We start from the raw sequence: 23,082 nt of genomic DNA, 5'->3' as shown, positions 1-23,082 counted from the left end.
GCCCTATAGGTAACAGATTCATTAATGGAGTAGTAGAATTTAGAGTGATTACATAAGGCTTTAAGATCAATGTTAAAAGTTGACTGGAAATTTGAAAATGCCTGGTGTCTCCAGAGATTTTTATTTTTTTCCTCAGAGATTTTTACAATCTGGAGTCACATAAACATGACCACGCGTCTTTTTCCGGTCAGTCGTCATGGAAACGTGACAATCACGGATCTGCCAAAGATACTCTGTAATCTACTGTCTACTGGACCAGAGAAAACAAATGTGTGTAAACGCGAACCGTACGAGCTGAAAAATTAAACACTGGGTCATTTTCGCATCTGGTGAAAGCACCTCGGCTCACAGAAGTCCGGAGCTCTGACGCTGCAGGGGACGATGTGCTAACAGCTAACAGCTACTAGCCACTGCAGCAGCTGGCTGAACCTCTAGAGCCGCGGCTTGGCTCACGTTAACGGCTACGAGGTCGACGTCGACTTGGTGCGTTCCTCTCGGTCAGCTGGTGAAGCAGCGGTCTGATGAGCATGATGTCCGTGACATGTCCCGTTATGCGCGACGAAGTTGTGACGTTGCCGGGTGATGAAAAAGACACCTGATCACGTGTTGATGGAGCGCAAAAACTGATTTTAAAAAAATAAATAAACGATGCTTAGCCTGGCGGGGGGGGGGGGGGGCAAGTAAGGCTTATAATACACTGGGGGAAACCCTGCTTGTGCGCAAAGTAATTCCACACAGCTGACATGATAAAATCGCTAGGCTGTCACTCACAACGTTCTGTTTACACATGCTGCAGCGGCTGCATCTCTGTTTACGGCACGCCGCGCAACAGCACGTCGCACGTCGCGCAACTGTTGTTGCGGAGGCGATAGTGTCTTACGGCATGTGGCGGAAAGTGAAATTGAGCATTTGGGCTTAGGTATCGGATGGGCTATAGTTTTTTCGATGGTCGATCCTGAAATTTTGACCAACAGCGGACCGATACTGATCCTGAGTATCGTATCGAGCCACCCCTAGTCGATATGTGATAGTGTACGGTCAACTACTGGATACACCAATTGCTCTTTGTAATATCTACGCACCCAATTTCAATAACCCAGAATTTTTCACAACTTCTCTTGGACCTCTGTGATATTCAGATAATACTAGGTGGAGATTTCAACCAAATACTGGATCAAGATCTTGACAGATCATTGCCTAGATGCAATACAGAAAGCAGATCAGCGGCTGCCATCAGACAGCTTGCCAATGATTTGGGTCTAAAAGACATTTGGAGATTAATGCACCCAGATGGAAGAGATTATTTGTTTTTTTTCTTCTCCCCACAATGTCTACACAAGGATTGATTATTTTTTAATTTCTCAATCGTTAGTTGATTATCGTCTTAGCTCAGATATAGGTAATATAATCATTTCAGATCATGCCCCGGTTTTCCTCTGCCTAACAAAGTTTTCACAGGCACCTAAAAGCCGGAGATGGCGCCTAAACGTATCCCTACTGAAAGATAACTCATTCCTCGAGATGATGCGGAATGAAACATCACTTTTTAAAGGAAACAAATCGTAAGCAGGATAGCACCATTTCTATTTGGTGGGATACTTTGAAAGCTTATTGCAGGGGGAGAATTATCTCTTATGCCTCTTTCAGAAAGAGATTAGCTAATGAGAAATTCAACAAATTAGCGAGTGAACTTAAAACGCTTGAAGTCTCATATTCTCGGACCGGGGACAGGTCCACACTAAACAAGATAATTGCCACTAAATTTCAGTTAAATAAATTATACCATAAAAAAGCCGAATATGCCTAATAATAGGCCGCCTACTGGACTACCGCTTAAAGCAACAGGACAGTATGAACCATATAGCTGGCACACGACAGCCAGATGGCCATATCTCTACCTCCTCTAAGCAGATAAATGAAAGTTTTAGATCCTTTTATAACACTCTTTATTCATCACAAGGCGATTTGGATAAACAGAAGTTTGATAGTTTTTATGCTGATCTTAATCTCCCACAATTAACTGACAGAGACAGAGACTTTTTAGAAGCGCCAATAAAAATAGAGGAGATCTCTCAAGCAATCAGAATCATGCCACCAAATAAATCTCCCGGGCTAGACGGACTGCCTGCTGATTTTAACAGAACATTTGAAGATATTATAAGCCCTATATTGCTCGAGGTTTACTCTGATGCATTTAAAGCGGGCACCTTACCAGTCTATTCACAGTGCAGTTATCTCTCATTCACAAAAAGGGGAAAGATGATTTAGACCCTAGTGGCTATCGACCTATTTCCTTACTCAACTGTGATCAAAAGATCTTAGCAAAGGTATTAGCAAATCCCTTGTCAAAAGTCATTCGAAGTGTAATTCACATGGACCAATCAGACTTCATCCCAAATCGCTATAGCTCTGATAATATTAGATGGCTAGTCAATTTACAGTATCTAGTATATGACTCCATCCATCCAACAATCACTTTGTCACTAGACGCCACTAACGCTTTCGATTTCGTCAAATGGACTCATCTTTTCGTAACATTTGAAAGATTCGGCTTTGGGCAAAGTTTTATTACATGGATCAAAACGTTATATAATACCTCCTATGCTTGTGTTTTGACAAATGGTCTTATATCTAATCCATTCCAGCTGCATAGGTCCACAAGACAAGGTTGCCCCTTAAGTCCGGGCTTGTTCGTGCTTGACTTGGAGCCTTTAGCGCAGAAACTGAGGAATAATTCAGATATACATGGGATCACAGTGGGCAGCATCCATCACAAACTTTTACTGTACGCAGATGATATGTTAGTACTACTAACGCAACCAGAAAAATCCATACCCACTTTATTAAACTGTATTGAAGAGTTCACATTGTTATCTGGACATCGCATCAATTGGGACAAATCTGAGGCCATGCCTATAATCAGGCTATTGCCCATCTACTAGGGCTAGATGATTATGGAAAAAATAATAATCACGATTATTTTAATTGATATTGAAATCACGATTAATAAACACGATTATTCATTGATTTCAAAAAAAGTGTTTATTGAGCCACCAAAACTCTAACTTTTAGAAAAACAACCAGAAATAAATTAGTAACAAGTAAAAAAGTAAAAGAATAATATATATAAATAATAATAAAAATAATAGCAATAAAAAAAACAATAAATACAAATAAATACCCGGCCTACATGCACTCAGACTGTTCTCCCTACAGTTTGCTTCCTACAAACTGAGGTTTTTGGCAGGAACACAAGTCTTTTCACTTCAGGCTTCTTCTGGCAACTCTGCTGAAGTGTTTGCGGGATGGCAACACGTACCGCTTGTCCAAAGTCTTGACCAGTGTCCTGGGTTGCTAACGGGGCACATGTCCTTAGATAGCATGAATGTCACAGCCTCCGTTATCTCTCACTGTCGCCGGGAGCCGGTGGGATATGGAGCGGCATTGTAAAGAGTGTCCTCAATGGAGGACTGTGTTGCGGTGGCGGTGGCTGAAGTTGACGCTCTTGCACTTTTTTGGGTCTTTTGCTCCGTCAATACTTTGTCATAGACCACTTTATGGCTGAACTTTAAATGGTTAAATAAATTTGTCGTTTTGCCCTGGGGTTCAGACATGACGGCGTGACAAACTTTGCAAACAATCTCTTTCTGCTGCACGTCCGACAATTTGAAGCCAAAATGTCTCCAAATGACCGAACTTGTCCTACCTTTCTTTTCAACTAAAGGCTCAGGCTGCTTTTCTGCCATGTTGTCAATCGCTCTTTCCTAAATTGATCCACAAACTCACTGCTGCAGCTGCAGGCGACACAGGTGTGTTCACTGTGCTTTTACAGCGCAGTAATTTGCATACACGCCGCGCGGCGGCACATTAATCTTTTTTTTTCGATTACAGTGATTTCATGATCGTGAGAAGTCAAAATCGAAATCGTGATCAAAATTCGATTAATCGTTCAGCCCTACCATCTACCCTCTTCCATCAGTGGAAATTTCGCTGGGCTTCGAAAGGTATCAAATATTTAGGCATTCAAATAACTCTGACTGTTTTTTGCAGCTATAGGTGGAGCTGGGAGGGTCGTCTGCCTGTACCTGCCTTTCTGGGCTGGGCTTCCAGAGCATATATAAGGACTGCCCTAGGGCTGTGTCTCTCTCTCATCTGGGCCTGCAGCAGGGCCCTCAGCCTCTTTTTCCTTTGTTTGGTTTGATGCACTTGACAACACACAATACACCATATCTTCACTCATCCACACACTGCTAACACCACTGATACCTTTTTCTATTGTGCACATCCCACTAATGAGTTAACATTTATCTTGGTTTGAGTTAAATAAATTACTTTTTGCTTAAGATGTCTGTGTGTGGCCTCCCTTCTTGTTGCCATCCTTGAGCCAGATGGTAACACAGGCCCACACAAAAAGAGGGGGATTTTCTCTTCCCAACTTCAGATGGTACTGCTGGGCTTTCAATATGAAACACATAAGAACATGGTTACCTAATGACAAGGAAGGAGATAAGCCAGGTTGGTTCCAAATCCTCCTTCCTGTACGTACTACGGTAAGCGTGTTGCGTCATTTCCTGTTGTTGAGTAACTGATAGTGATAGCGTAACTGTGCTGCTCCGGCTCGTCCGAGCAGATTATTGTTATATTCCTTACTGCAGCGGCCGAATTCCCGCTTATAATTAAGCACGTACTAGTCCACTAAAGCATTCAACAATACTCTGTGTTTATAGCTTGGTCGCTGGGCTTGCTGCTGTTTGTAGCTCTCCTAGCTCTGCTGGCTAATCTATCGTGTAAATATAGTAAGATCATAATACATGTCGGCGGTAATGACTCCCGGCTACGCCAGTCGGAAGTCAAGATTAATGTTGAGTCGGTGTGTAACTATGCCAAAACAATGTCGGACTCCGTAGTTTTCTCTGGGCCCCTGCCAAACCTAACCAGTGATGACATGTTTAGCCGCATGTCATCATTCAGCCGCTGGCTGTCGAGGTGGTGTCCAGCAAATGATGTGGGCTTTGTTGATAATTGGCGGACTTTCTGGGGAAAACCTGGTCTGATTAGGAGAGACGGCATCCATCCCACTTTGGACGGAGCGGCTCTCATCTCTAGAAATTTAACCCATTTCATTAGCCAACAACCAGCCTGACAACCCAGAGTTGAGACCAGGAGGCAGAGCTGCAGTCTTACACGCTTCTCTGAGCTTCCATTAGATCAGTTGCACACCCAAAACTTCATTGAGACTGTGTCTGCCCCCCGACCACCTAAATTAATTAAATTAATCAAATCAAAAGTCCACAGAAGAGGAGTTGTGCATGAAAATCTAATAAAAATTAACAGCAACTCTGCAATTTCAAAACAAGACAAGAGAATTAAATGCGGACTCCTAAATATCAGATCCCTGTCATCGAAAGCTGTATAAGTAAAAGACTTAATTTCAGACTGTAATATTGATTTATTCTGTCTTACTGAAACCTGGCTGCATCCTGAAGAATATGTCAGCCTGAATGAATCCACTCCCCCTAGTCATATTAATACTCACATTCCTCGAGGCTCCGGCCGAGGAGGTGGTGTTGCAGCTATTTATGACTTAAGCCTGTCAATCAATCCTAAACCTAAATTAAATTACAACTCATTTGAAAGCCTTGTTCTTAGTCTTTCACATCCAACGTGGAAAACTTTACAGCCATTTCTATTTGTTGTAGTGTATCGAGCACCTGGTCCTTACTCAGAATTTTTATCTGAATTCTCTGAGTTTTTATCAAGTCTAGTCCTCAAATCAGATAAAGTAATTATTGTAGGTGATTTTAATATTCATGTGGATGTCGTTAATGATAGCCTTAGTAGTGCATTTATCACATTATTAGACTCTATTGGCTTCTCTCAGTGTGTACATAAACCAACTCACTGTTTTGACCACACCCTTGACCTTGTTCTAGCTTATGGTATCGAGATTGAAAATCTAACAGTTTCTCCACAGAATCCTCTTTTATCAGACCATCACTTAATAACTTTTGAAGTTCTATTACTGGACTACACACCATTAGGCAAAAACTCCTTAACTAGATGTCTATCTGATAGTGATGTAGCTAAATTTAAGGAAATTATACCGCTGGCCCTAAATTCAATACCATGTCTTAATATAATAGAGGACTCCTCTGCTAACCTCAGTTCCTCACAAATTGATCATCTTGTTGATAGCACTGCAGGCTCATTGCGAACAACACTGGACTCTATTGCCCCTCTGAAAAAGAAACCTATAAAGCACAGGAGGTTAGCACCCTGGTATAACTCGGATACCCGCAAATTGAAGCAAACATCACGGAAATTTGAAAGGGAATGGCGTTCCACTAATTTGGAAGAATCCCGCTTAGCCTGGAAAGATAGCCTTAAAATATATAGGAAGGCCCTCCGCAATGCCAGAGCAAGATATTACTTGTCATTAATAGAGGAAAACAAAAACAACACCAGGTTTCTTTTCAGCACTGTAGCCAGGCTGACAGAAAGTCACAGCTCTACTGAACCATGTATTCCTACAACGCTCAGTAGTAATGACTTCATGAGCTTCTTTAATGATAAAATTTTAACTATTAGAGACAAAATCCATCATCGCTTGCCCTCAACTGGCACTATTGTATCTTTAAACACAGGAACCTCAGAAACAGTTGTAAATTCTGACTTATATTTAGACTTCTCTCCCATTGACCTCCACCAACTAACTTCGATGGTTTCTTCATCTAGACCAACAACTTGTCTCCTAGACCCCATCCCAACTAGGTTGCTGAAAGAAACTTTACCTTTAATTAGCACATCTCTACTAGAAATGATCAACGTGTCTCTATTAACAGGATACGTACCACAGTCCTTTAAACTAGCTGTAATTAGACCGCTCCTTAAAAAGCCTAATCTTGATCCAGAAGCTTTAGCCAACTATAGACCTATATCCAACCTCCCTTTCCTCTCCAAGACCCTTGAGGAAGCAGTTGCCAACCAGCTATGTGACTTTCTTCATAACAATAGTTTATATGAGGATTTTCAATCAGGTTTTAGAACACATCATAGCACAGAGACGGCACTGGTGAAAGTTACAAATGACCTCCTAATCGCTTCTGACAAAGGACTTATCTCTGTCCTGGTCTTACTAGATCTTAGTGCTGCATTTGATACCATTGATCATCACATTCTACTACAGAGACTGGAACATTTAATTGGCATTAAAGGACCCGCATTAAACTGGTTTAAGTCCTATTTATCGGATCGATTTCAGTTTGTACATGTCAGGGATGAGTCATCCCTGTATACCAAGGTTAGTCATGGTGTTCCTCAAGGCTCCGTGCTTGGACCCATAGTATTCACCTTATATATGCTCCCTCTAGGAAATATAATTCGGAAACACTCCATAAACTTTCATTTTTACGCAGATGATACCCAGTTATACCTATCAATAAAGCCAGATGAAACTAATCAGCTTACTAAACTCCATGCATGTCTCAAGGACATTAAGACCTGGATGACCTACAATTTTCTGCTGTTAAATTCAGATAAAAGCGAAGTTATAGTACTTGGTCCTAAACACCTTAGAGATGCATTATCTAATGATATAGCTAGTTTGGATGGCATTAACTTGGACTCCAGCACCACCGTCAGGAATCTGGGAGTTATCTTTGATCAAGATATGTCCTTCAACTCCCACATAAAACAAATTTCAAGGTCTGCATTTTTTCATCTACGTAACATTGCAAAAATGAGGCCCATCCTGTCTCAAAAAGAAGCAGAAAAGCTAGTCCATGCATTTGTTACTTCCAGGCTGGACTATTGTAATTCTCTGCTATCAGGCTGCCCTAACAAGTCTCTAAAGAGTCTCCAGCTGGTCCAGAATGCTGCAGCACTTGTACTGACAGAAACTAAGAAAAGAGATCATATTACTCCTGTATTGGCCTCTCTGCACTGGCTCCCTGTAAAATCAAGAATAGAGTTTAAAATCCTTCTCCTCACTTACAACGCTGTTAATGGTCAGGCACCATCATATCTCCAGGAGCTCATACTACCCTATCACCCAACTAGAACATTACGCTCCCAGAACGCAGGATTACTTGTAGTTCCTAAAGTCTCCAAAAGCAGATTGGGAGCCAGAGCCTTCAGTTATCAAGCTCCTCTTCTGTGGAACCATCTTCCTGTTTTGGTCCGGGAGGCAGACACCCTCTCTACCTTTAAGAGTAGACTTAAGACCTTCCTTTTTGATATACCTGTAGCTTATAGTTAGGGCTGGCCCAGGCCTGTCTTGGACCAGCTCGTAGTTATGCTGCTATAGGCCTAGTCCGGGGGACAAATGACACACTGAGCTTCTCTCTCCTCCTCTCCTCTCCATCTGTATACATTATGCCTGTATACATCCCCCATCTCTGCATGTCACTGACTTCACTTCTTCCCCGGAGTCCTTGTGCTTTCTAGTCCTACAGGCTCCCATGGATCCTGGCCGCGCCCGGGTTGTGGATCGTGGATGCGCCTACTGCTATGGCCCTGCCTGATCATGGATGCGCCTACTGCCATGACCCTGCCTGACACCCACCACTACTGTCGCTAACATTAGTCATATCTCTGTTACATACGTTCCACTACTATTATTGTAAAGCATTACTACATACTATCCTTACCGTTAACCACTACTACTGTTATCACTAGTAATCACATTTCCATGTGCATTTCATTGTTGTTGCTGTGATGCCTCTTTATGTGCTTTCATTCCTGTCAACCATCCATTATAATTGTATACATTGTGATCTCGTTGATCTGCTCTGTACATGCGACATCTATTGCACGTCTGTCCGTCCTGGGAGAGGGATCCCTCCTCTGTGGCTCTTCCTGAGGTTTCCTCGCATTTTTTTTTGCCCTGTTAAAAGGGCTTTTTTTGGGGCAAGTTTTTCCTCACTCGAATCGAGGGTCGAAGGACAGAGGGTGTCGTCTCTGTACAGATTGTAGAGCTCTCTGAGGCAAACTGTGATTTGTGAATATGGGCTATACAAATAAAATTTGATTTTTTGATTTGATTTGAAATAGAGGCTGAAGGCAGTCCCCTTGGTCTGAGTTATTTAGAACAAAATTGTCATTACAGAATGATAACCCTATTATCACTTACACTAAATTAATGTGGCATAAACTACATAGAGCAGGCAGTTGGGACTTTTTCAAATCCCCTCATGCACCTCTATGGAATAACAAGTGCATTCTAATTGGAAACAAAACAGTTAACTGGACTATTTGGCAAAACCTATATATATATATATAATATATATAACATATATTTTACATTTATTTGATAGCAATACCAAGCACTTTTTAAGCTTTAACCAAATAGTGGATAGATACAAATTACCACATAATCAATACTGGAGGTATGTCCAAATGCAAAGCACCCTGTCTAAATGGTTAGGAGGCCCGCTTACCTGCCCTACGGGCAGCCCAATTGAAGAACAGCTGATTAGATCAAGTTCAGGTAGGGGCATTACTCTTAAGCTCAATGCTTTATTACAGGAACAATTATGTGACCCTTTGCTCAAGGTTAAGAAACACTGGGCAAGGGACTTGGCTATAGACATATCTCCTGAGGATTGGAAGTCAAGTTTAAAGCAACACTAGGTAGTTTTTCGACCTTAAAATAATGTTTCTAAACTAAGTTAAGTGGTAGAAAAATGGTTAATAGGATGAATGGTGACGATTCTGCAGCCTGAGGGGGGTCGCGCCGGCTGAAACCGCACTGTGCGACCTACTTTACGGCATACATCACATGTTTATTCGTCGGTGGATTTAGCCAGCAGCTACTTGGATTTTTCGTAAACCAACGCCATGGCTGAGCCAGCTAAAACAGCCAAGAAGGTATTGTCTGAGGAGGCGAAGAAAAGAAAAAGAGAAAGTGATAGAACACGAGCCCGGACACGGATAATATTGGACCAGCTTACACTCGGTGGCGCGAGCTGAGTAAGAAATGGGTTTCAAGACTGATGTCGACCTAGCCTTGATGCTACTGGATTTGTAAGTCATATATTACATATATACATATTTATTATCTTACCGACTTTTACTTTGAGTTGATTTGTTGTTATGTGGTGTTCACTGGGGCACTATTTGTCCACAGTTTATAACCATAATAAAGCCGGGAGATAATCTAATGCTGTCCGTTTCGATAGCTTGCACATTGTCGTGTAGTGACTGTAAACGATGACTAACTTACTAAAACACTATAAACGTCTTGTCTTGTAAAGTTGCAGATTCATTAGTTCAAGCAGATAATCAACGTAATTGTTGAATAGTGTGGTCGGGAGATAACATTAGGCTATTGTTGTTATCGGTAACGTTAGCATGACGTTACTAAACACATTCACGCCCAAGCGTCGTGTTTTGGAAGTAACTTAGTCGGTGCAATCACCATAACCAACTCGGTATGAGAATAATGGCCAAACACTGTCAGGCCAAACAGGCTGACAGTTAAACAGGAATCATTTTAATAACAATACTTTAGAACACTCTTTGACAATATTTTTCTCTTTTCTCTCCAACAATTATTCTATCGATCTACTTACTTACTTTTGTTTATTTATTTATCTTTATCCATCTATCTTTATCATTATCTATCCATCTATCTATCTATCTATCTATCTATCTATCTACTTTTGTTTATTTATCCATCTATCTTTATCATTATCTATCTATCTATCTATCTATCTATCTATCTATCTATCTACTTTTGTTTATTTATTTATCTATCTATCTTTATCCATATCCATCTATCTATCTATCTATCTATCTATCTATCTATCTTTGTTTATTCATCCATCTATCTGTGTTTTATGTGTTTCTCTTTTTTTGCGTACTTACCAATATCAGTTTTGTGCAGCCAGGAGGAATACTTCCTCTCTGACAGCCAAGTTGGGTCGAACCCTGTCAACCTATGGTGGCTGGACTTGTGCTGCTTGTCGGGAGGAGGGGGTGAAGCAGGTGGGCTACTGCTCTGCTCCATGGATGTACTCTGCTCTGTGCTTGAACCAGCAGCGGCAGAGATACTCTCGCTACTACTAGCAGCAGAGCTAACATTTGCCTCGCCAGAATCACTTCGAGTGCGCTTAAAAAACGTAAAAAACCTCTTCTCTCCGTGTCTGTCTGTAGGTGTGTGTTCATGCGTTTGTTTGTGTGTACGCTGGTGTGAAGCTCCGCCCATCGTAAAACAGAGCGGAGGAGAAGTGTAGATGCGCGACGATAAAGAAAATGAATTGAAATATCCTCGCTTAAATTAGATCAATAACATCATTATTTATTAAAAGAACACGGTCCAGACCTGTTCTATAGGAAAAGTGACCTGAAATGACTTCTGTTGTATTTTGGTGATATAAATGAAATTAACTTGACTTTCAGGGGGAGCGCGGGGTCCCGTTGGGGGGGGCGCCTATACAACGGTAGGGGAAACACTGAAACAGATACTACTAAGACACTGGAGGAAAAAATACCCACCTCCTTATGAAGAATGGACTACAACAATGGCAGAGCTAGCTGCTTACGAGAGGGTGACATACTCCCTACTGGACAAACTGGATCAATGTTTACTTGGAGACCTTTTACTGGCTGTCTGTAAATTAATGGTTACCTTGATGATGCGATGCTGTCAATGATTTATTGTGCTTATCTATTGAGAAGCATCAGTGTGGTGGTCTACGTTTTTGTCTGTTTTGTTGTTTCATTTGTTTTGTTTTTGTGTTTTATACTCAACTCATTTACTAAAAATTTAGGGAGTAAATACCTGGCCTGGCTCCCCGATTGAGTGAATTGATCTCTCCCTGTCTGTTATTTTAACTGCAGTTGCTGCATTCCGCCACTATGGGGGCGCTGTATCAACAGCAGTGCAACGGAAAGACCTGAAACAACTACCGAAAAAGAAGCAGTTTGTTCCTGGTTTTAAGTGCTATCGGCGTCCTGATTTTTCCTTCAAAGTTTGGCACACTTCCTGGGGGCTTGGTTCAAACAGGTAAATATTGCTTTTTTTTTCATCCAAGCATGTCGTGTTTATTAAAAAAAGTTTCCTGCGTAACGTTACTGGTTTTTAGCGTTGCAGATATGGCAGGGAAAATCAGCTTTTTCTTTAAAAAGCAACCTCGCAAGGAGGAGAGTCAAGAGTCCAGGTGAAACAGTGCGGACAAATTAACGTAACAGGCAGTTAAAAGGTAATAATTCATGGTGGTGACAATATGTGGAAATTGTGTCAGGTCTGAAAGTAGTTCACAGACAGGGACTGGCGATAGCGAGGGTCAGAATGCAGGACAGGACGAGTCGGCGAGGCGGGGGTACGTTAGTCCGTTTCCAAGTCATTAGGAGCATAACAACGCAAAGCCAACGTGTACGTGATTTAAACATAATTTTTTATTCATCTTTCCAGATCTTCTCAAAAACACAGAGCCAGTGGGTTTGATAAGCAGTGGCTTAATCAATTTACCTGGCTCAGGCATACTGAGGAAGGCATGCGTTGTTATTTATGCCAAAAGCACTGTGCCCCAACGCAGCAGGCAATTGCTGCCGCCCTTGTGAGACAGCCATCTACCAACTACAGGCTGGACATGTTAAAAAGACACGAGGTGACAGCCAATCATAAAGCAGCAGAAGAGAAGGAGAAGTGTATGAAAGAAGGTAGTACCTAAAAACACTCAACTATGAAAGTTACAAAAAACTAAAATTATATAGTTTTTTAAAGAAATAATTGGTTGTGTTTTTTAGGGAGGACACTGCAGCGTGCTATTGCAGCACAGGTGGACATGGACCACAGAGCACTTGAAGGCTGCTTCAAAATCATCTATGAGTGTCTCAAGCAAAAGTGGCCCCACCACACAAGCTATGAGCCCATCATTCTCTTATGCAAGCGCTTGGGCTGTGCTTATTTTGATGGTTTGAATGTATATTTAATTACATAATTGTATATTGAATGTTTTTCACATAATTGTTTTAAAATGAAGTAGGCCAACCTAATTACTGTTTGTTTTACCCCCAGGTCAGTGCCAACACCAAATACACAAGCAGCCATATAATTGATGAGATGGTGGAGGTCATTGGCCAGATTTTGGACGACCAGTTGGTGGCAGAGTTGTCAAAATCCCCAGTGTGGGGATTAATGATTGACGAGCCCACTGACATCTCTGTCACAAAGCAACTGGGTCTAGTTGTGAGGTAACATTACTTTGTACAATTAAATAAAATTGTGTATTAATAATTACTTCAACTAGAGAGATTTTTTTTTTATGTTTAGCTTTTTAGGACCCAACCATGTGGGAAGCACTGTAGTCCAAACCAGGGTGCTGCATTTGGGTGCAGTGTCTGCTGGGGATGCTGCAACTCTGTATGACACCATCCTGCGAGTCATCAGAGATGACAAAATGCTGCCAACCAACAAGCTAGCCTCCTTTGCAAGTGACGGAGCTGCAGTAATGATATGTGAGTTTTCTTTTTTCTTGCATTTACCTTTTCGTTAACATTTAATAAGATTGACAGAGTGATTGTTTTTTTATTATTTTAGGGAGAAAAACTGGAGTTGGGAAGAGACTCCAAGACTCATTCCCTGGCCTGATAACGGTACACTGCGTGGCACATCGACTCAATCTGGCAGTGTCAGACTGCATTAAGGGGCAAAGGGCAGTTCAATACCTCACCAAATATGCCAGGACTGTTGGAACTAATTAGATATGAGATCAATACCATAGTCCTTGGGTTTCCTGTTAATTGAAATGCTGTTACTAGCTGAGCTGTTGTGTTTTATCTCAGGTCACAGTGCTGAAATCATCACTGGCACAGCTGAAAGAGAGCAACATGGTCAAAGACCGCTGGCAGGCATGGCTCCAGTCTGATGCTGGTCTGAAGCCTCTGCAGTAAGAGGTCCCTGCATATTTCCAAGATGATGTGTGGGAGAGCTTCAAGAACACTGTATGTATTAGGAATGTATTTGAGTAATGTGGACAGAAGAACTGTTTTACCTTTTTTTTTTTAATCTTCTACAGGTGATGGAGCCATTTCTGACTGCACTGACTGAGAACATCGCAAACAGATTCCCAAACACCGGCAGTTTGTCTGTCTTCAGTGTGTTCTCTCCCAGACAAATTTTGGCAAACTCTAGTACAGAGTATGGGGATGCTGAGATGAGGACACTGGCTGAGCAGTTTCCAAGACTAAGGGAGTCTGACCTGTTGTCTGAGTGGAGCTCCTACAGACTGAGAGTGTGGAGTCCTGATCTGAAGGTACTATATATTAAGTTACATTAACTGTATCACCACCACAACAGTCTGGTTTTACTGAATAATTTCATCTTTGTTTTCACTCTGCTTTTATTCAGACCAAATCCCTGGAGGAGGTGCTTCTGTGGCTTGTATCTGCAGAATCCGCTGAGTTGTATCCCACCCTAAGCCTTGCAGCTGCTATCGCCCTCACAGCCCCTGTCCAGACTGCGGATGTGGAGAGGCTCTTCTCTGCACTCAAAATTGTAATATATGATTGAAAACACTATCACTCTTCATGTCTGTATCAGAATAAATACAAAAAAATACTTAATGCATGAATTGTTTTGTTTAAGGTGAAGACACCTCTGCGCAACAGACTGAAGGAGAGGCACTTGGATGTCTGTTGCAAGGTGGCCATCGATGGACCAGACCAGGAGGCCTTGGACTACAAGGAGTGCATGAGGAGATTCTACCGAATGAAAAACAGGAGGCTGAAATGTTCTCTGTCTGGTTGCGAGATCGGTGGATAAATCCCCACTTCATGCACCTTCAATTTAAAGTTGGCACCTTATTTTTGTATGTTTATTGTTTTAATAAAAGAATGCTTTAACATGATAATTGTCATATTTTTATTAGAACTCTTAACTAAAAAATATGTCACCTGTAAAAAAGTGAGTCAGTTGAATGCACAGAATACATGCACGCGCATGTTCAGGATGGTACCACCTCTGCCTCAATTTGAGCCAGGAAAAACCCTGAAAGCATTGGTCTGAGATTTCAGAGGCATGCACACAAAGATACCATTGTCACATGAAGCAGGGTCTGCCTCTGAGGAGACGCCAAAAGACAATGGTTGCCTTTATCCTCTGGCTGAAATGCTCTCCAACTATTGATGAATGTAAAATATGAAGTTTCAGAATCAGCCATTCGTCACCAACTTCTAAGAAGTCAAGAAAATGTTAACACATATAAACAGTAAGAGTTAAAAAACAATTGATTTACATTTACATTTAACTCAAATTACCTGCTCAGTGGAAATGATCATTTTAGAGCCTGTTGGCTGTTTTGTCCAGTTGTGTCTCTTACCACCTCCAAATCTAAGGCCAAAAGTTACTTTTAGCTGGGGATATATTAGGGATGTCCCGATCAGGTTTTTTTTACCCCAATCCGAGTCATTTAATATTTAGTATCTGCCGATACCGAGTCCCAATCCGATACTTAGCCCTAACTAATATTTTCCTAGATAATACAGCTGCATTAAGAAAAAATTACCTGCATCCAAGCTGTTCCTTAATAGGTTTTTTTATTTTGTTGAAACAAAGTAAATACTTTCACATGGCTCTTTCTTATTCTGCATATGCTATTGCGACATTGGTTTTCATTTGTTTTTTGTTTTTTAACAAAAACAACCAAGTAAACAAAGTCAGTAACTAAACCCTGCTCCTCTACCAGATATGGGCTGGTTATCCAGAGCGAGGAATTCAGTTACCTTCTCTGTAATATTTTTGGCCATGTCGCTGTCTCGAGGATATTTCTCTTTGTGTTTGTTGCTTCGGTGCCTTTGCCTGTATTGCTTGAGTGAACTCGTTGTGGTCCTTTGAGTGTTTGCTTTTTATGCGCCGTATCAAATGTGTAGTATTAAATGCAGCTCTTTTGTTACCAGCTCGCTAAAGTCGTATAGCAGATGTTACATGTCGTCGTTGGACGACGCTTTCGCTTTCCAATTTAAAATATTTCCACACTGCAGACATTTCCTCCACGGGGTTGCCAGACTAATGTTACGTGCGCGTCTGCGTTCTTCCACAAATTGTGCTCCGTTTACAGCTGACGTAAAAATAATCGGGCTTGGGTCAACGTTCAAAATTGCCGATCCCAATCAGTGAAACAATGCCCATATTGGCCCTGATCCCGATCCCGCAGATCGGCTCGGGACATCCCTAGGATACATCAATACCGTGATATGTGACTATATATCATCTTAGATTTTGGATATTGTTATATCGTGATATAGCATAAGTGTTGTCATATCCTGGTTTTAAAGGCTGCTTTACAGTAACGGAATTTTCTGAACTTTTACCAGACTGTTCTTTATATCTGTCATTATATCCGTATTACTGATTATTATCTATCAAAAATGTTATTGTGTTAATATTTTGTGAAAGTATCAATATTGTCCAGATATCTATCTCACATTATTTGGACAACAATATTGTCCATATCACCCATCCCTAGTTAATGTCTATCTGGTTGGGTCTCTACCAACTCCTGAGAAAAAATATCTGGTCCCTCTTCAGCAAAATGCTCCATCAGCTAGTCTTTAATTGTGACTGTCTGCTGTTTGCTACTCAGCAGGTAGCATACAGTGGGTTTTTTAGAGCTCTATCACTGAAAACTGCTGCCTGCTCCTGCTGGAAACAATGTTGATGAGAGCCAAGAGACTCAACCAGAACAGTAAATTAGTGGGCTATAAAGCCAAAACAATGAGCTGAAAGACACTCAAAAGCTCTGTAGCTCAGCACTGGTAGTCTAAATGCTGGGTTTGAGTTATATTATGTGGGAGCCAATGGGAGCTGAGTTCCCATAAAGGTAGGGTCTGAGCTCCCATGAAAGGTGGCGGGCAATGGCAGAGTGACAGCAATATCCCAGACTCCCTTACAAATCATGTGATTTATGAGTTGCATGAGGAGAAACTTAACAAACTTTGTGAAACGAGAGACGATTCTAAATCGCTGGTGCCTTCCTTGGAAATTTGACATTTAATACTATACATTAAGATGTTTTATTCTTTGTAAAAAGTATCAGTTTCTCGTGGCATCGCTGTAAAAGCCTGTCTTTTTTTTGTGTTATAAGTGCATCCTGTCTGCCTACATGTCTGAGTAGTGTTGTACCTCCGAGCAGTGGTAAATGTACATGTCAAGTAACTAATATTGGCTTCTTTGTCATCCGTGAAGAAAGTCACAAGCCTCCCTTGAAAAAACGCTAAATTTTGAGACTTTGAAACTGTATACATTTTGTGCAACACTGTCTACAACACAAGTTAGACATAATTGTTAATTCAGCAAACTTTATTTTTTAAAAAGGCCAACAGCAGAGACTGCTTATGTACATTAGTTTCATTTTGATTGTTTGGCATCTCTAAAACTGCATTCTAAAGTTAGCTGAAGATTCCTTAACCCTCTGAGGTGAACCTGACATTGACCATCGGCAGAAACAGAGCTTAGCAAGTCATACGAGCCCACAACGTAGGTTCAAAAGACTGCATTTTGGATTCTGACTGATGCTAATTGGAAAAAACATTGTAGTATCACCATCTATCTATCTGCGTTCCCCCCTTAGATTTTAAAAATATGTAATTATATTAGGGCTGCTCGATTATGGAAAAAATCATAATCACGATTAATTTGGTCAATATTGGAATCACGATTATTTAAACGATTATTTTTGAGTTTGGAAAACATGATAACATGAAATACACAAAATCGAAAAATACAAAATGTTCAAATCGAAAATAATGTACAAATATGTATCCAACTGTTCTGCAATTTCTATAAAACATTTAATGAATAAAATAAATATACTTACAAAATCAAATAAGACATATTGTGCATATCTTTAGCTAAAAAGTATCCAATTGTAGCTGTTATTTTCTTGTGCCTGTCCGAATTTGACAGATAAGGAGTCGCATTATACAGGGTGTGTCTGAGATTGATGTCTGACGCGCAGTATTGGCGAACCGAACCAGTGTGAACGGATAAGCCGGCAGCGCGGAGCGAGGGCGTGTCGATCTGATGGTGTTCACTTTCTGATAACTGAACAGGTCCATCACTCAACAAAATAGAAAAATGTCCCACAAAGCAACGTTACAGGACCAAACAACAGTAACGTAGTAACTGGTCGTGTCTTTGGCAACTTATATGAGGAAAAAAATACCGCAGTTATACTTGAAGTGTCTGTCCAACTGACTCTTCGTCACATTTCTGCCCGAAAAACAGCGTCCGTCCCCGGCAAAAAACTTAAACTCACCAAGTGTTTGTTGCGGTGATTCAGCCCTCCCCTGCGAGTGACAGAGTCAGACAGCGTCCTGTTGACTGATGGCGATTATGTAATTAAGAGAAAAACGTAACTTGAGTGAGTGCCAGTCAGCAGGGCCGCGTTGAATGCTTTGGGGGAGGGACTGAATTGCGCATGCGCGTCTCTTTCAGAAAATCTCTAGGCTTACTGTACAACGAAAAATGCCAAATAAATTGTTCGATTCGATTATACTAGTTTGGAGATCGTTTGACCCAAAAATCGAAATCACCAACAAAATTAGATGAATTGCACAGTCCTAATTTATATGATATATTTTTATTGGGTGCTACTGCATTTTTGTTGTATTGTCGTTACTTTCAATCCAGCTGAGAGATTTCTCTTTCTAATGAGCCTGTTGTCTGTGCGATGTGCAAGGGGCAGGGCAGCTTGCTCAGCCTGCACACAGACACAGTGGCTGTTCTGATGTGTACAAAAGTCTGGTTAAACTTAACTAGAATCAACGCAGGCAGTGCTTGTAAGTGCAACAAGGCTTTTGCATGTGAGGGCTGAAACACGAGCAATCTTTCCAGACATCTAGTGGGAGTGCATCATATACAGGTGGGGAAATGCACAACCAGTGCACTGCCAAACTTGTGGTTCATCTCTCCTTTCTTAATCCACCTAAGGTGTGTTATAGATGTCAATTACACAAAAGTCGGTTTATGACTGAAAGTACATATTAGCCTGCTATGGTGCGTTCATAAATACAGTCAGAAAGGGTTAAGAAATGTACAGTTCCAGTGCTCAAAACACTCCACTATTTTTGGTTATAATTCATCTAATAGAATTGAAAATTAAAAGAGATACAATAAAGAGATGACTTTCTTATTACGCGGTGAGAAATAACCAGGCTGCAATTTAACTAAAAAAAGAAAATGGAAATTGAATAAGCACATTTAAAATGACCCATTTGTAATTCCTGGCCAACTGCTTCAAATGAATAGGGGGCAGCATTTCCCCCCTTCTCAATGTTTACATCAAACCCTTTTTGTTATTTCTTATTCATTGTTGCAAGTTGTTAAAATTGTAAAGACCGAAATAATTACTACTTTGCATGTATTTATTTACCCATATATTCACCTTTCTTCAGTTGCATTGTTGCAATCTTTTGTCACACAATAAGGGCTAAATAAAACTTTTGGAGGTATACACTGATACTAAATTCTGAGAACAGCTCAGTTGCCGTGCGATTAATGAAAATGATCTTGAATACCCGATGTATTAAAAAAACAAACATGAATTCTTTTTTTTTTTAAATTTTAATAAAGGATTAATTCATCAAAAAATTAAAATTCAGTCATAACCTACTCCTCCCCATCCCAGTGGAAAGTCAGGTAAAGTTGTGTAGTCCACAAAACATTTCTGGAGCTTCAAAAACAGCAGCATTCTTCTTAACAACTGAAATAGATGGGGGCATAAAAAACAAGTGAAAAAAAACAAACAAAGCTTGAAGCAGCTCCATGCCATTCATCCACTTTAAATCAAGTCTCCAGAAGTGCTGAGTTCCCAAATTGATTTGCAAATGTGTTATTTACATCCTTGATGTGTAGTCGAGACCATCCTGTGCGCTACCCCTGTTAGCTTGGCAGCTACAAAGAGATTTTGCCTTAAAACAGGTGTAAGGTGTTTGGTTTTTTTTCAATCAATTTGGGATCTCAGGCTTTGAATTACGCTGGACAAGCAGTATGGAGCCATTTTTTATTTTTATTTTTATTTTTTTACATTTTAAAACAAGTCCCCAACTACTCCAGTTGCTTAGGGGAATGCTGTCACGCTGTTTTGCTGTGAAGCTCCAGAAAGGTTTTCTGAACTACGAAACTTCACCAGGTTTGGATGAATAAAAAATTTATTTTTGGGTGAAGTGTTCCTTTTAATGTGACTAAATGCAATTCTTGATTATGTTAACTCTTACAGTTAGTATATTACACAGTACATCACTACTTCTTCACTTGAAATTTGGTGGATGATCTTGTTTTTTTTCTATATTTCTCCATTATCTATTTGGCTATTGTTGTAATCAGTGTCTAATATGTAAAATCTGAATCATGTTAAGATCACCATCTGTATAAAAGGTACCTTCATCAGTAACTTTGGCCCACTGTCAAACATCTTTAATCCAACTACCCATGCTGCTGTCTCTAGCAGGCAGCAGCAGACTACGAGTTGCCACCATAATAATGACGCTAGATAGTGGAACAAATAAATCGGTCACTTGATTTGTCTATACTAGCTAGATTTAGCGGTGACAGGCCAACATTAGCCCACCAATATGTTGATTCAGGCTCTACCACACACGAGAACATTCAAGAACCATCATTCAAAATTGTTCTGAAAATGCCTCACAGTTTTATACAAATGTCAGCTCTCCCAAGAACACTGGAAGAAGAAAGATAAGACTTATACCCCCTTTTTACTGGTCAAAAATCCCACTTAAACCCGCTTAGATCAGGCTTTTGTGCAGAATGGGAATGTGTTAACCCGGCATTTACACTTGAGTCAATCGACTCTGCAGCAGACACAGGTTTTTATCACCTCGGCTCGGCTTTGATCTAAGCGTAAGCCCCAGGTGAACACCTTGCCCCACGATGAGCGCCAGGCTTTGAAGCCAGTTTTCGTAATGGCCAAACTGTGGACGTTTCCCCTAAGCTAACATTGTGAAAGAAGAGTCTGTAAAATGGTGGATACATTTTTTTGATCATCACAACCCCCACGAAGTGATTCGTTTCACTGTCAGAATTTGAGCCATTCGGTCCAATAACATTTGGAAAGTCTTGAAGAGCTGCACAATTAAATTATTTTATCCCCAGCCCAAAAAGATCAACTTCCTGGGTATGAAAATACCTGGATAACTGACCGAGCCGGCGAGGAGAACTTCCAGTTTAGGGCCCGGCTAACTTGAATGGGGATAAAATAATCTAGTCTTGCTGCTCATCTAGACTTTCCAAAGGTTATTGGTCCGAATGGCTCAAATTATGACAGTGAAATGAGTCATGTCGCGGTGGTTGTGACGCTCAAAAGAATGTATCCACCGTTTTACAGACGTTTCTTTCACAGTGGGTCTATTGTTTCTGGCACATGATTCGTGGCGTGAAACAGTTGTAACGTCAGTGACATACAACGTCACGCTTCAGATAATAATCACAGGTGGGCTGCCTTGCGTGCTGGAAGTGAGAATCAATGTTTTTTACCCACGTTTAAAAAACCTTTGCAGACACGCTAATTTTGATGGAAAACCGGTAATACTGTACTTAACTAATCTCCTTGGGAGAAATTAAATGGAAACAAATAATCATTTAAGGGGAAAAAAATACTCAAATAATTTAGATCTAAAATAATTGTTTGATTAATAGCCGAGATGATTTTTCTGATAATAGATAACTCCTTTGCACATTTTTAAAGAAGGCTTGAAAAAAAAGCCAAACATCCAGCATCTCAACTGTAATTGTTTGCTTGATTAAAATTATCATTAAATCTTTTATGACTCATTATTTTAGCCTGACAAATCTTGGACTCCATCACACGGCCTGCCCAGATTATATTGGTCATTTGAGGTTGTTAATATACCCAAACCCCCAATTTTTACTGGAGATGGGAGGCATGTCAACGTGTGACGAGTTTACCATGCTTCATAAACTGTAGCCTCCCTGAACAGCTCACGGGTCCCTCTTCTGATCACGACACAACATCAGACGAGCGAAAGGGTCATAAAGCAAGTTAAAGGGCCTGTAGTGAGCAATGAGTGAGTCAGTTTTAATCACTTTGCTAGTGCTTCCACCTGAAGGCTTCATGTCAGCAGCAGCAGTTTAATCTTACCATGAGCTTCAAGCCGTCCATGCTCATTCAGTCCCAGTCCCCACGACAACAAGTAAACATGTCGGACCTCTGTCCATGTGGAAATGACCAAGAAAAAGGAATCTTAGCTTCAGCCTTACCGTTTGAACATCGTCTCCATGTCTTTAATCTGCTTGCGGGAGAACTCCTTGAACTCCGTGTAGGGGTTGAAGACGCGGGTCGGTCGAGGAGCAGCGTTGCCGTCGTTGATGTCCAGCCTGCGGGTCAGTTTGGCGCACAGCTCGGAGGACGAGTCTCCGCAGGCTGCGTCGGGCTCCTGCGGTTTGGGTCGGACCGGGCTCTGTTCGTGCTCCGGCCTCGGCTCAGCCTCCTGCGTAGCGGCCAGCCGCGACTGAAGCTTCCTAGCTAGCTCTTCAGATGCCATGCCGGGGATGCGACGGTGCTCACTGAAGCTGTACGGGAGAATGGAGCCCGAGCAGCCTACTACTGTCAGTATGCGTGTGACCCACCGACAACAGAGCGGTGATTCCGGTCGCACTTTCAGAATAAGAGTGATCTGCTTAGAGTGGCTGCTGCTCTGACCTGCTAAGAAGATTTCTCTAATGAGGCTAACAAATATGGTGTGTTTGTCTTCCACATCTGTGGTAAACGTTTAATGTTAAGTGCCTATTTTCTGCCACAAACGGTTCAGGATGGTATATTTGTTTCAGTATCCACAACCGCAGTAATACTCTACATGAGAGTGAACCGCTGCCGTTTGAAAAAAGTGCCGTTTAAAAACAGTAATTCGAAGACGATAAAAATGAATAATAATGAATGGAATAGTTTAAAAAAAAATTTTAGCTGAAAAAAAAAAAAGATTTGTGGCAATGTTTGTTTTCTTCATAAAGTCTTGAGGTATTTCATTCATTGGTCTTCACTGTTCAACAAACAACAAGATTTCTTGTTAAATATTTAACTTATTTTTTGTTAGTTACAGTTA

At 41.0% G+C, this 23,082-nt stretch overlaps 1 protein-coding gene across 2 annotated transcripts in view; it reads right to left on the bottom strand.

Moving 5' to 3' along the window:
* efhd1 (EF-hand domain family, member D1) overlaps positions 1 to 22,865 on the bottom strand; it is a 94,577-nt gene extending 71,712 nt beyond the window's left edge. The window contains exon 1 of one of the 2 annotated variants that reach the window (XM_084351651.1): positions 22,241 to 22,865. In XM_084351651.1, coding sequence (XP_084207777.1) covers positions 22,241 to 22,524 — 284 coding nt within the window. In that variant the 5' untranslated portion in view covers positions 22,525 to 22,865. The remainder of the gene's footprint in view (positions 1 to 22,240) is intronic. The other variant, XM_084351650.1, reaches the window with a different exon arrangement.
* Between the last annotated feature and the right edge of the window lie 217 nt (positions 22,866 to 23,082).

Source organism: Pagrus pagrus (assembly GCF_965226575.1).
Source record: "Pagrus pagrus genome assembly, chromosome: 4".
Classification (NCBI taxonomy): domain Eukaryota; kingdom Metazoa; phylum Chordata; class Actinopteri; order Spariformes; family Sparidae; genus Pagrus; species Pagrus pagrus.
This window is presented reverse-complemented; position numbering and strand designations above follow the sequence as displayed.